This window comes from Littorina saxatilis, linkage group LG13, assembly GCF_037325665.1.
Source record: "Littorina saxatilis isolate snail1 linkage group LG13, US_GU_Lsax_2.0, whole genome shotgun sequence".
Classification (NCBI taxonomy): domain Eukaryota; kingdom Metazoa; phylum Mollusca; class Gastropoda; order Littorinimorpha; family Littorinidae; genus Littorina; species Littorina saxatilis.
Window position 1 is genome coordinate 25,019,393 of NC_090257.1, and position 14,350 is coordinate 25,033,742.

General features: G+C 41.8%; 1 protein-coding gene across 1 annotated transcript in view; it reads left to right on the forward strand.

The window, feature by feature from the left end:
- LOC138945349 (NFX1-type zinc finger-containing protein 1-like) overlaps positions 1-14,350 on the forward strand; it is a 60,692-nt gene that overhangs the window by 30,579 nt on the left and 15,763 nt on the right. Inside the window, exons 11-16 of the mRNA XM_070316777.1 lie at positions 3,518-3,732; positions 5,448-5,672; positions 7,030-7,316; positions 8,710-8,903; positions 9,980-10,243; positions 13,235-13,470. Coding sequence (XP_070172878.1) covers positions 3,518-3,732; positions 5,448-5,672; positions 7,030-7,316; positions 8,710-8,903; positions 9,980-10,243; positions 13,235-13,470 — 1,421 coding nt within the window. The remainder of the gene's footprint in view (positions 1-3,517; positions 3,733-5,447; positions 5,673-7,029; positions 7,317-8,709; positions 8,904-9,979; positions 10,244-13,234; positions 13,471-14,350) is intronic.

A 14,350-nucleotide genomic window follows, 5' to 3' on the forward strand; every position in this document is an offset into this window, starting at 1 on the left:
GTAGGTCGGCTTTTTTTTTTCTTTTTTTCTTCTTCTTAAATTTAGTCGATTTCAAAGCAGGTTACTTCCATTAGTCTCGGTATGGTTCGCAAAATGTGCCAAAAGTTGGGGGTTTTCTTTGAAAAGACAAAACAGTTTTAGCTAGGATCGGCGGGAACAAATAGGGTCGGTCGGGTTACCCTAAACCAACATATATTTTTATTTGGCCTTATCGAATATTTTTGAAGCTGGGAACACCTGACTCTGTTGTGGCCTGGGTGAAACTACCTGACTCTGTTGTGGCCTGGGTGAAACTACCTGACTGTGTTGTGGCCTGGGTGAAACTACCTGACTCTGTTGTAGCCTGGCCTGGGTGAAACTACCTGACTCTGTTGTGGCCTGGGTGAAACTACCTGACTCTGTTGTGGCCTGGGTGAAACTACCTGACTCTGTTGTGGCCTGGGTGAAACTACCTGACTCTGTTGTGGCCTGGGTGAAACTACCTGACTCTGTTGTGGCCTGGGTGAAACTACCTGACTCTGTTGTGGCCTGGGTGAAACTACCTGACTCTGCTGTGGCCTGGGTGAAACTACCTGACTCTGCTGTGGCCTGGGTGAAACTACCTGACTCTGCTGTGGCCTGGGTGAAACTACCTGACTCTGTTGTGGCCTGGGTGAAACTACCTGACTCTGTTGTGGCCTGGGTGAAACTACCTGACTCTGTTGTGGCCTGGGTGAAACTACCTGACTCTGTTGTGGCCTGGGTGAAACTACCTGACTCTGTTGTGGCCTGGGTGAAACTACCTGACTCTGTTGTGGCCTGGGTGAAACTACCTGACTCTGTTGTGGCCTGGGTGAAACTACCTGACTCTGTTGTGGCCTGGGTGAAACTACCTGACTCTGTTGTGGCCTGGGTGAAACTACCTGACTCTGTTGTGGCCTGGGTGAAACTACCTGACTCTGTTGTGGCCTGGGTGAAACTACCTGACTCTGTTGTGGCCTGGGTGAAACTACCTGACTCTGTTGTGGCCTGGGTGAAACTACCTGACTCTGTTGTGGCCTGGGTGAAACTACCTGACTCTGTTGTGGCCTGGGTGAAACTACCTGACTGTGTTGTGGCCTGGGTGAAACTACCTGACTCTGTTGTAGCCTGGGTGAAACTACCTGACTGTGTTGTGGCCTGGGTGAAACTACCTGACTCTGTTGTGGCCTGGGTGAAACTACCTGACTCTGTTGTAGCCTGGGTGAAACTACCTGACTCTGTTGTAGCCTGGGTGAAACTACCTGACTCTGTTGTGGCCTGGGTGAAACTACCTGACTCTGTTGTGGCCTGGGTGAAACTACCTGACTGTGTTGTGGCCTGGGTGAAACTACCTGACTCTGTTGTAGCCTGGCCTGGGTGAAACGACAGTTGTTCTGTTCATGCATACGTTACGAAATTAAAATAATAATACAAATCCAACCTGCTCAAAAATCAGTAAGGCTGTTGGTTTGGGTATGTGTCCAAGTGCAGACATAGTCCAATCCAAAGTAGAAGCCTGGCCGGATTGGAGATGATGAGCCTAATCGTTTGCAGAGATTGCGAGCTTTTAGCGTCTCTTCAACCTAATTGACTAAGCAGCACCGAAATGACTGCGCCTTTAGAGAGAATAACAGAAGGCGAAGTGCAACATATAGGCTAGACACAGCAGGGGAGGGGGGGGTGAGATTTCCGGGGTTTACGGACCCCCCCCCCCCCCTAAAAAATAAAAGAGAAAAAAAGAAAAAATTCCAAACGAAATCTAAAAATAACGCAAAACTGATGCTCAGATTGCACCAGATTGCTCCATTTTCCTTGATTGTTATCAACATTTTCTGGGGAGCCGGCCTTTGTCTTCTAAGTGACGGTTTTGGAAAGTAGTTGGGTCATTTGTTGGCTAAGGTTGCACCAGATTGGTCAATTGTCCTTGTTTTTATCCAAATTTGTCTTCTTAAATTTACTTTTTGGAAGGTGTACTAGAGCAGGGCCGGACCAAATGAGTTGTAAGGGGGGGGGTTCCTCCATTTTTGGGGGGGCAAATCAGCGAAGTGGCGAAGCCACAAGCGCGCGCCTGCAAAGCAGGCGCGCGAACTAGGGGGGTCCGGGGGCATGCTCCCCCGGAAAATTTTTGAAAAACGGTTATAATCTGTGCAATCTGGTGCATTCTGGGCCTTGTTTTGAGGGTTAAGAGCAGCATTGTTTTGGTGCTAAAAAAAAAACCCACTCAAAGCAAGGTACATGCTTTTTCCAGGGGTGGGGTTCTGGAACCCCCCCCTGGGTCCGGCCCTGAGAGGAAGTTTCTTGGCTCAGATTGCACCAGATTGCTCAATTTTCCTTGTTTGTCCCCGGAACCCCCTAGGAGGTTCGAACGCTTCGCGCCCTCAACTAAACGCTTTGCGTCGCCCTTTAAAAATGATGTGATCTGCCCCTGATACACTTGTATATTTTCTTCTGGGTGTAGTGTGTGCACTGTTATTGATGTTAGTTTTGATGTTGCGTTTGTTAAGTGTGCTTGGCTTGAGTGAATGTTTTTTAGTCGGAGTGTCAAGGCAAAGTCCCAACCTTGAGCAATGCAATATTGTGTATTGTGTATAACAGTATTGTGTATTGTGTATAACAGTATTGTGCATTGTGTATAACAGTATTGTGTATTGTATATAACAGTATTGTGTGTAACAGTATTGTGTATTGTGTATAATAGTATTGTGTATTGTGTGTAACAGTAGTGTGCACTGTGTATTGTGTATAACAGTATTTTGTATTGTGTATAACAGTATTTTGTATTGTGCATAACAGTATTGTGTATTGTGCATAACAGTAGTGTGTATTGTGTATAGCAGTAGTGTGTATTGTGTGTATAGTGTGTGTTGTGTATAACAGTATTGTGTATTGTGTATAACAGTAGTATGTATTGTGTATGACAGTATTGTGTATTGTGCATAACAGTATTTTGTATTGTGTATAACAGTATTGTGTATTGTGCATAACAGTAGTGTGTAGTGTGTATAACAGTAGTGTGTATTGTGTATAACAGTATAGTGTGTTGTGCATAACAGTGTTGTGCATAACAGTATTGTGTAGAACAGTATCTTGTAGAACAGTATTGTGTAGAACAGTATTGTGTATTGTGATCCCTGCCTGCCAGGTGCACGACATTTGGAACCTGGAGTTCCTTGAGCGGTAGAAGCTGTACAGTATTGTATATTGTGTATAACAGTATTGTGTATAACAGTATTGTGTATAACAGTATTGTGTATAACAGTTTTGTGTATAACAGTAGTGTGTATAACAGTATTGTGTATAACAGTATTGTGTATAACTGTATTGTATATTGTGTATAACAGTAGTGTGTATTGTGATTCCCGCCTAACAGGTCCGCGACATTTGGGACCTGGAGTTCCCTGAGCGGTGGAAGCTGTACAGTATTGTGTATAACAGTATTGTGTATAACAGTATTGTGTATAACAGTATTGTGTATAACAGTATTGTGTATAACAGTATTGTGATCCCGGTCTGCCAGGTGCACGAAATTTGGGACCTGGAGTTCTCTGAGCGGTGGAAGCTGTACCGGCGGTGGACGCACAGCCTGTGTGTGGCGCTGCAGACAGAGATGCGGGAGAGAGAACGCCTGTACGACGAGCTGGCCCGCAGGCAGAAGGAGACACTCATGCAGGAGGACAAGCACATCTTGAAAACTGCCACCGTTATTGCCATGACAACCACGGGCGCTGCGAAGTAAGTTGTGTAATATTACCTGCTATTCAGACTTGGTCGTGTGACAGACGTTTTCTTCCACACGAGATTACGTTGATTGTCTAACGAAGAATGAGTATGTAAGTGTAAAGCGCTCTGGGCTTGTCACCACGAGGTTTACGCGCTATATAAGTAATCGTTATTATTATTATTATTATTATTATTAAGGCTGAGTTAGACATCAGCTAATCGAGTGTGGAAGAAAACTCTCTCACACGACCAAGTCTGAATAGCATTTATGTCTCACAGCTTCAACAGAGAAAATAACAAACACGTTTTGCGTACTCACGCTCGACTAGGGTAAACAAAGGAGCAGCCACTGTGGAAAGATGTACTTTTTGACGTAAGTGAACGACCAACTATGAATGACGTTTCGGTATGTGTGAATGACGTCACAGTCACCGTCACAGTCTGTATCTTTTGAAGCATCGCGTTCTTTATGACGACTTTCTGAGTCTGCATGCGCGAAATGTTTGTTCTTATCGGGTTTTTTGTCTACAGGCCCCATGAGCGAGCCGATTTTCAAGGGCAGCTAAACTCGCGTATGAAAACAATACTGTCGGGTGGGATGTCGTTTGCAGTATTCTCGGTGTTGTCGAATTTTTGAAGAGAAGAATGTATAAAAGCTGGTGAAATGAAAGCATTGTGTGCACTTTTGGAGGGACGATTTCGAGTTTGAATATTAATTCATATAGGCCTATGTGTGTTGAACATATTTTGAATTGTATAAGTTTACTTCGATGTGTTATCACTATTTGAGTTGTGGCATTGTGTATATAATTATTTAATTGTGTGTGTTTTTGTGAGGCGTTTAGAACTATGATAGGATTTGTGCCATATCAGTATCCTCATTAGTAGTAGTAGTAGTAGTAGTAGTAGTAGTAGTAGTAGTAGTAGTAGTAGTAGTGGTAGTAGTAGTAGTAGTAGTAGTAGTAGTGGTAGTAGTAGTAGTAGAAATAGTAGTAGTAGTAGGAGGAGTAGTAGAAGTAGTAGTAGTAGTAGTAGTACTATACTCCTTGGAGTTTACCTTCATGGAAATTCGGGTTGTTTTCTCTTTGGGGAAAGCGAGTTGCCGTGTATGATATTATGTTTGGAATTTGAAGTTCCGTTTGTGCTAATACATTTTGTATGTGCTTGGGATTTTGTATTAATACATGAATCTGGTTGTCCTATTGGAAAATGTCCGATTGATAAGACTGTGCTTCGTTATGGCACTCTCTCTAGAATTCAGAGGGCCAACAAAATCTGAAGGGAAACAAATGTGCTCTTTTTTGTGTGTAATGTATGTCTGATGGTGTATGCTTTTAATAAAGCGTTGTTGACTATGAATGAAGATGTAAATGCTTGTATAACTGTGTTTTAATTTAAATTTAAATGTGTCAAGCGCAAAGAGCATAATTGTAAAGTTATGATGTTGCGCTATATAAATGCTCATTTATCCTTATTATTAAATGAAAACCTGCGTGAAAAGTTCCTCCTTCTCATAGAATTAAGACTTTTTTTTTTTATTTGAAAGACGATATTTATAGAAACTTGCAAGCGAAATAATAACCTTCAAGCTGACCCCACCCCCCACCCCCCCTCCCCCCCGCTCTTGTGAATAAAATCAGAATAAGAAGTAAAATAAAACATGCTCAGATGGCTTCTGCTGTTGACAGAGCGTAACACAAGTACTGATGACCTATATACGCAAACAGGTACCAGTCTGTACTTCAAGAGGTCAAACCCAAGGTCATAGTTGTGGAGGAGGCGGCGGAAGTGCTTGAAGGTCACGTGATCACGACCCTGAGCCAGGACTGCCAGCACTTGATTCTGATTGGTGACCACAAACAGCTGAGACCCAACCCAAACGTCTTCGCCCTTGCCCGGAAATACAATCTGGAGCTGTCTCTCTTTGAGCGCATGATCAACAACGGACTGAAGTAAGTCATTTAAAATGTCAGAATGAAGGTAACCAAAATTCTAGGCTTACGTTTAAAGGTTTTTGTAAGGTATCATTAGGTTTGTTTTCAAGGCTTGCTTTCTCTCTATTTTGTTTCTTCTTTCTGTCCGTTTATTTTGTTAACTGCGATGTTATCTGCTCTTTGACTCAAAGAGGTAGATACGATAGCTCCATCAAACATAGAATCGTTACGGTTGAAAGATAACAGCAATCCAGGACATTGCTTACCGAATCCTTTAAAATGACATGTAGTGGGTCTAGAACTGGAGCTCCGAACGAGACAAGGACAAGGGCGTGAAGATAATCCTCATATAGGTCAGTTTCTTACAAGACCTTTTCAAATCCGGCATTACATTTGAATGTGAAAGCTTAAATGTACTTACAATACTATACAATACAATACAACACAATACAACTCAATACAATACAATACAATACAGTACAATACAATATTACCGTATTATCTCCAACTTAGAAATAAGATTTCAAATAAGAATACATGAAGTCGTACACCAATGTGTTCTGTTTTTACATTTAGTCAAGTTTTGACTAAATGTTTTAACATAGAGGGGGAATCGAGATGAGGGTAGTGGTGTATGTGTGTGTGTATGTGTGTGTGTGTGTGTGTGTGTGTGTGTGTGTGTGTGTGTGTGTGTGTGTGTGTGTGTGTGTGTGTGTGTGTGTGTGTGTGTGTGTGTGTGTAAAGTGATTCAGAGAAAACTACTGGACCGATCTGCATGAAACTTCACATGAGAGTTCCTGAGTAAAATATCCCCAGACTTTTTTTTAATTTTTGGGGATAAATTTCTTTGATGACGTCATATCCGGCTTTTTGTGAAAGTTGAGGCAGCACTGTCACACTCTCATTTTTCAACTTAATCGGTTGAAATGTTGGTCAAGTAATCTTCGACTAAGCCCGGACTTTGGTATTGCATTTCAGCTTGTAGGCTTAAATAGTAATTGATGAGTTTGCTCATTAAAGTTGTCATTAAAATCTATTTTTTGCAAACAGATTGAAAATTGATTGCATTGCATTCCTTGTCTTCTCCCGATTTCAAAAATATATAGATATGTCATGTTTAATCTAAAAATGTTATCAGAATGAAAGAAAACAGGTTCAGTAAGTAGACCTACTACGGACGCGTGCTTCGCGGCGGCGAGCGTGACCCGTCTCGGTCTTCAGTATGTTTAGCCGAGACTATCTGAATGTAGTCTCGGCGATGATTGATTTTTGGTGTTTCTCTTGACTAAATGTTTGTATATCGCTTCACGCGACTTGTTTTCTTTTGAAGTACCGGGTACATGTATAACTGAAACCATGTATCCCACTCCATCAGGTGCGTCACGCTTGGCTGGCAGCACCGCATGCGTCCTGAGATCGCCAGCCTGGTGAAGCCCATCTACCCGGCCCTGGAGAACCACCCGTCCGTGGAAGGGTACGAGGCCATCAAGGGCGTGTCCTCCAACCTGTTCTTCATCTCGCACTCCATGCCCGAGGCCCATGACGACGAGACCAAGAGTCACTCCAACCTGTATGAGGCTCTGTACGTCGCACAGCTGTGTTCCTACCTTCTGAAACAGGGCTACGACCCGTCCAGAATCACCGTCCTCACCACGTACTCTGGTAAGACACAGGGAACACGTTTATTAAAGGCACAGTAAGCCTCCCGTAAACCATCACAGAGCTCCCCGAGCGTCTACATACAGTACAAGCATACTTCCATTTGAACGCTCACCGAACGGGAACATCCTGGCTGCTTTCTGTCGAGCGTGAGAAATTTTCACAGAATTTATTTTCGTGAACTTTGTTTACTACAACAATGGCGCCTCGTTTTGATGTTGGACGGCTGTTATGATACCGGAAATCACGCACGGACAGTAAGCCTCCCGTAAACCATCACAGATACTGTCAGGCTTTTACACACAATACAAACACCCTTCCATTTGAACACTCACCGAACGGGAACATCCTAGGTGCCCTACGTAAAGAGCGAGCAATTTTCAAAGAAATAATCTCAATCGGACCCATCCTGAACTCAGGTCAAAAATGAGTTGCTTCCCTTCAACTGGTGATAGTCGTGGAGCGATGATTATCAGAATGATTCGCACCGTGGTGCGTTTTGGCGCTAGACCTAACTTTTAAAATCTAAATAATAAATTCTCAGCTTGTTACACGAACATTCTTAAATCATAAAAGAATTCTTTTTTCATCAAGACAAGATCAGTACAATTCGAAGTTTTGAAAGTTTGAAAAGCCCGAAAGCAGGGTCACGCAAGGTCGTGATTTTCGTAGCAGACGGCGGTTTATAGGCAGTCAAAAGCCATCGCTAGAGTTCTTATGAATCACATTCGTTTGTTTCGTGAAAAGTCAGAGGTACATAACGTGCTATTGCAGATAAGCTCACAGCGAGCCCCATTCAAATTACAAACTGACGACTGCATTGTGAAAAAGGGAAACTGGATCACACGGGTTCACGATGGCTCAGGGGTAAGATAAACCACGCAAAATAAATTCTTTGAAAATTGCTCGCTCTTTACGTAGGGCACCTAGGATGTTCCCGTTTGGTGAGCGTTCAAATGGAAGGGTGTTTGTACTGTGTGTAAAAGCCTGACAGTATCTGTGATGGTTTACGGGAGGCTTACTGTGCCTTTAAGTAGCATTTAAAGCTGTGTTCCTACATTCTGAAACAGGGCTACGACCCGTCCAGAATCACCGTCCTCACCACTTACTCTGGTAAGACACAGGGAACACTTAGCATTTAAAGTTGAAATCCCTGAAACAAAATTGTTTTGAACTGGTCCAAAGGTTACGTAAATTGATGGCGTCCATATATGTATCAATACTTTATTCAATCAATTTGTTGAATTTTACACTTACAGCTATTTTATCCGAAAAAGATTCAGCCTAGGAAGATATTGATATAGGGATTGCTGCTTACTTTCCACTGGAATGGGTTACACAGTCAGAAGGTAAAATGTAAAGCATACACAGTTGTTGACTGCCTTGTTGTCAACAGGCCAGCTGTTCCAGCTGAGAAAGCTGATGCCGAAGAAGAGCGAGTTTGACGGCGTGCGCGTGACAGTGGTAGACAACTTCCAGGGCGAGGAGAACGACATCATACTTCTCTCCCTTGTTAGAAGCAACGAGGACGGCAACATTGGCTTCCTCAAGATTGAGAACAGAGTGTGTGTGGCTTTGTCCCGCGCCAAGGTAAGGCAGGAGGGAGCAGTAGTCGTGTGTATAGTGCCACACAACACATCATTCCTATTTTCAATGTCATAAACCTGATCGTCATATTCTGTTGTCACCATCTCATCATCATTGTAATTATCATTGTCGAAATGTTTTGTTGATAAATTCGTGAATGCTGATTTTCGACAGCAATCGATGTCGTCTTATTGTGCGCGCTGCTTAACATACACATCAGAGTTAGTTGTTCGTCCCGATGACAGAATAAAGGGCCGATCGGAAGCGTGGAACATGCTGTGGGTGTTGTCAAAAGCATGTTTCAAGTAAAAAGGTTCTTACTTTTTGAGACCGCTGGAAACCCTGACAGGATTATTTTAGAAAATCATCTATTTGTTAAATTTAATTCAGCAAAGAATTCCCGCTCTGCTCCTCTATTGATTTTCGTGTACATGTCAAAGTGAAATGATGCTTTTCTTCCTTGTGAAAGGTTAGACAGCAATCAGATCACACTGCTCACCTCAAAAGAAAACACACACACAAACACACACACACGCACGCATGCACACACACACACACGCACATGGTGAAATCAAATTGATACAGTTAATTAAAAGCAACTGTCCAAGACCCTTACAATACACATATCCTAATGTAGTATTATAATACAGTGTGTCTGTTGTTAGTTGTTTAATTTGTTGCCCCACAGTCTGTGTTACATCTTCGTTCTGTTTTAGATCTGTTCGCTTTTATGTAAGTTCTGTTTTATTGTCAGACTTTTAATGTGTAACTATTACGTATTTTTCATCTTTTAAAAAAAATTCTAGATAATCTTATATAACTATAAGTGGTCGTTGTCTATGAATTTTTTTTAATGCTTGTATGTTATTTCTTACGAGGAAACTTTGTATATGTAAAATGTTGAATTTTAATGTCTAATGTAAAGCGCTATGAGACTGTCATTTGGCGGTGAACAGCGCTATAAAAGAATGTTTTATTATTATTATTATCTCCAATGTGAATTTTTTTTTTAATTCAAAACACAGAGTTACGACCTACATACAATGCAAACAGTTTTGAAAGACGCTCATCCATTTCAGATGGGGCTCTACGTGATCGGCAACTTCGACCTGCTCACTGCAGAGAGCAACCTGTGGCAGACCATTACAGCAGGCCTGAGGAAGGAAGACCAGATTGGTGAGGCCCTGAACCTGTATTGTCAAAACCACCCTAACGACGAGAGCCTGGTCATCAGGACACCGGAAGACTTCGGGAAAGCCCCGGAGGGAGGCTGCATGAAGCCTTGCACAGCCCGCCTCGACTGCGGTCACGTGTGCACGAGAATGTGTCACCCCTATGACAAGGTGAGAGTGATGACACCTAGAAAAACAAAGTACAGAAAAAGTGTCTGAAAGGTTTTCAAAAGGTGTTCATTAAATTATCAAAATTAACACCTATTCGATACCTATCCGACACATCTTAAGTGTTGAATTAATTATCTAAATTAACACCTTTTCAATATATATCTGACATCTCTTAAGCTATAAAAATGATTAGGTCCCAAGAGTATGACTGTCTAAATGGCGAGGCCATACCGGCTATACACGTAAAAGCCCCCCAATAACTTTAATATCCACTGAGACAACAAGTGTAATCTCTACGTATGCCCGTTTGTATATATATAAGGATTCTAAAAAGACCAAACAATACTGTACTCACGTGTTTGAAGAAGACAAAACGAATAACAAAGCTTTTTACATTTAGTCAAGTTTTGACTAAATGTTTTAACGTAGAGGGGTGAATCGAGACGAGGGTCATTGTGTATGTGTGTGTGTCTGTGTGTGTGTGTGTGTAGAGCGGTTCAGACTAAACTACTGGACCGATCTTTATGAAATTTGACATGAGAGTTCCTGGGTATGGTATCCTCACACGTTTTTTTTCATTTTTTTGATAAATGTCTTTGATGACGTCATATCCGGATTTTCGTGAAAGTTGAGGCGGCACTGTCATGCCCTCATTTTTCAACCAAATTGGTTGAAATTTTGGTCAAGTAATCTTCGACAAAGCCCGGACTTCGGTATTGCATTTCAGCTTGGTGGTTTAAAAATTAATTAATGACTTTGGTCATTAAAAATCTGAAAATTGTAAAAAAAAATATTTTTTTATAAAACGATCCAAATTTACGTTCATCTTATTCTCCATCATTTGCTGATTCCAAAAACATATAAATATGTTATATTTGGATTAACAACAAGCTCTGAAAATTAAATATATAAAAATTATTATCAATTTTTTTTTTCGAAATCAATTTCAAAACACTTTCATCTTATCCCTTGTCGGTTCCTGATTCCAAAAACATATAGATATGATATGTTTGGATTAAAAACACGCTCGGAAAGTTAAAACGAAGAGAGGTACAGAAAAGCTTGCTATCCTTCTCAGCGCAACGAATACCCCGCTCTTCTTGTCAATTTCACTGGCACTGCCTTTGCCACGGGCGGTGGAGTGACGATACGGTCTTGATGCGTTGCGTTGCGTTCAGTTTCATTCTGTGAGTTCGACAGCTACTTGACTAAATGTTGTATTTTCGCCTTACGCGACTTGTTTATTTGTTTGTTCTTCGTCAAACACGTGAGTACAGTATTGTTTGGTCTTTTTACATTTAGTCAAGTTTTGACTAAATGTTTTAACATAGAGGGGGAATCGAGACGAGGGTCGTGGTGTGTGTGTGTGTGTGTGTGTGTGTGTGTGTGTGTGTGTCTGTGTGTGTGTGTGTCTGTGTGTCTGTGTCTGTGTCTGTGTCTGTGCGTGTGTGTGTGTAGAGCGATTCAGAGTAAACTACTGGACCGATCTTTATGAAATTTGACATGAGAATTCCTGGGTATGATATCCCCAGACGGTTTTTTCATTTTTTTGATAAATGTCTTTTATGACGCCATATCCGGCTTTTTGTAAAAGTTGAGGCGGCACTGTCACACCTTCATTTTTCAATCAAATTGATTGACATTTTGGCCAAGCAATCTTCGACGAAGGCCGGACTTCGGTATTGCATTTCAGCATGGAGGCTTAAAAATTAATTGATGACTTTGGTCCTTAAAAATCTAAAAATTGTAAATAAAATTATTTTTTTATAAAATGATCCAAAATTACTTTTATTTTATTCTTTATCATGTTCTGATTCCAAAAACATATAAGTATGTTATATTCGGATTAAAAACAAGCTCTGAAAATTAAAAATATAAAAAATATGATTAAAATTAAATTTCCGAAATCGTTTTAAAAACTATTTCATCTTATTCCTTGTTGGTTTCTGATTCCAAAAACATATAGATATGATATGTTTGGATTAAAAACACGCTCAGAAAGTTAAAACGAAGAGAGGTACAGAAAAGCGTGCTATGCAGCACAGCGAAACCACTACCGCACTGAACAGGCTCGTCAGTTTCACTCCGTTTTGCACAAGCGGCGGACTACGGTCATTGTGAAACAATGCAGTGCGTTCAGTTTCATTCTGTGAGTTCCACAGCTTGTCTAAATGGAGTAATTTCGCCTTATGCGACTTGTTATTTCTTGCTCTCACGCGCAGCTAGTCACCATTGTTCTGCTTCTATAAGGATAATATTACGAAAACAAGTAAAAGGTGTAGAGTACTGGACTTTTGATTCTAGGGTCACAGGTTCGAATCCAGGCTGGGATGGACACGGGTAAACTGTATGTGCAGACTCAGAGACGGTATCCATGTCCCACCCCCGAGTCACCAAGGTGGCGCGTAAAAGATTTCGGGCAATCTGCCATAAGTGCAGTTGGCTGATTACACATAAACACGCGTCTAAAAACTCATCTAAAGTCGGGTAACACCCGGGAACATGCCCCTAATGTGTTGTTAGCTAATGTGTTGTTGTAAGTTTATTGTTGCCTTAGTTTGTCAGTTTATTGTTGCCTTTGTTTGTCAGTTTATTGTTGCCTTAGTTTGTCAGTTTATTGTTGCCTTAGTTTGTCAGTTTATTGTTGCCTTAGTTTGTCAGTTTATTGTTGCCTTAGTTTGTCAGTTTATTGTTGCCTTAGTTTGTCAGTTTATTGTTGCCTTAGTTTGCTAAAATATATAACGTCTAAGACACAGACACAGATAGTTAGAGTTTATGTGAGGCTACATTGCAACCGCTCGGCTTTATAATTGATGTTATGTTAAATACATGTAGTATGTTCTCATGCATAGTTACTATGTAAAGCGCGGAGAGCTTAGACTGCTGTGGTTCGCGCTAAAAAAAAAGCTGTCATTATTATTATTATTGGTTTCACTGAGAGGGCGTACAACGATAGTATCATCAAACAAATAACAACTCTCTCATGACCAGGACCACAAGGAGTACCAGTGCCTGAAGCAGTGCGAGAAAAGGCTGACCTGCGAATACCAACACCCCTGTAAGAAGCTGTGCTACCAGGCGTGCGGCGAGTGCAAAGAGCTGGTCAGAAAGAAGATAACCAAGTGCGGACACCACCAGTGGATGGTGTGCTCGCTGGACCCCTTGGACTTTGTTTGCCAGGAGGACTGCAGGGTTCTGCTGCCTTGCGGTCACAAGTGTGGGGACAGGTGGGTGGAGGCATTGCACGGAATGGGGGAGGAATAAAGACAGAAAGAGAGAAAGACAGACAGACAGACAGACAGAGACAGATTGACAATAACAATAACAGTTCTTTATTTAACGGGGTTAACAGATTCAGCAGTGATCTGCTTTTTTACATTTTGCCCTATAACTAAAAATCAAACATTAGATAAAAAAAAAGTTCTACATGTCAACAGACAACTGAAGTAAGAACACATTAAACTTATATACACAAAATGCATTACATGGAGAAAAATAGCAAGTTCATCGATGTGCATTTAGTCGTATAGAGCAGATAATGCACAGCAGCTAGTGTGGTGACAAGCCAGTCACATCACAAAAGGTGCACGGTAATGCACACCTTCAAGCAATCTTTATGGAGAAAGCCTCGTGCAATCTTTGACGTCAAAGCAAAGAAACGTCACCCTCGAAAGTATAGCGTGACGTGCAAGTTCCAGGGCCGGACCAAATGAGTTGTAAGGGGGGGGGGGGGGGGTTCCTTGCAGGCGCGCGAACTAGGGGGGTCCGGGGGCATGCTCCCCCGGAAAATTTTTGAAAAACGGTTAAAATCTGTGCAATCTGGTGCATTCTGGGCCTTGTTTTGAGGGTTAAGAGCAGCATTGTGGGGGGGGGGGGGGGGGTACCTTTTTCTCATCGGATTTCACATTGAATAAAATTTGTTAGAGACACACACAAAATGTATTTAAAAAAAAACAAACACTCAAAGCAAGGTACATGCTTTTTCCAGGGGGGGGGGGTTCCGGAACCCCTGGAACCCCCCCCCCCCCCCCCCCGCCCTGGGTCCGGCCCTGCAGTTCTAAACATTCTTCCAGGAAAAACAGCAGGAGCAAACGTGTTTCCATAATG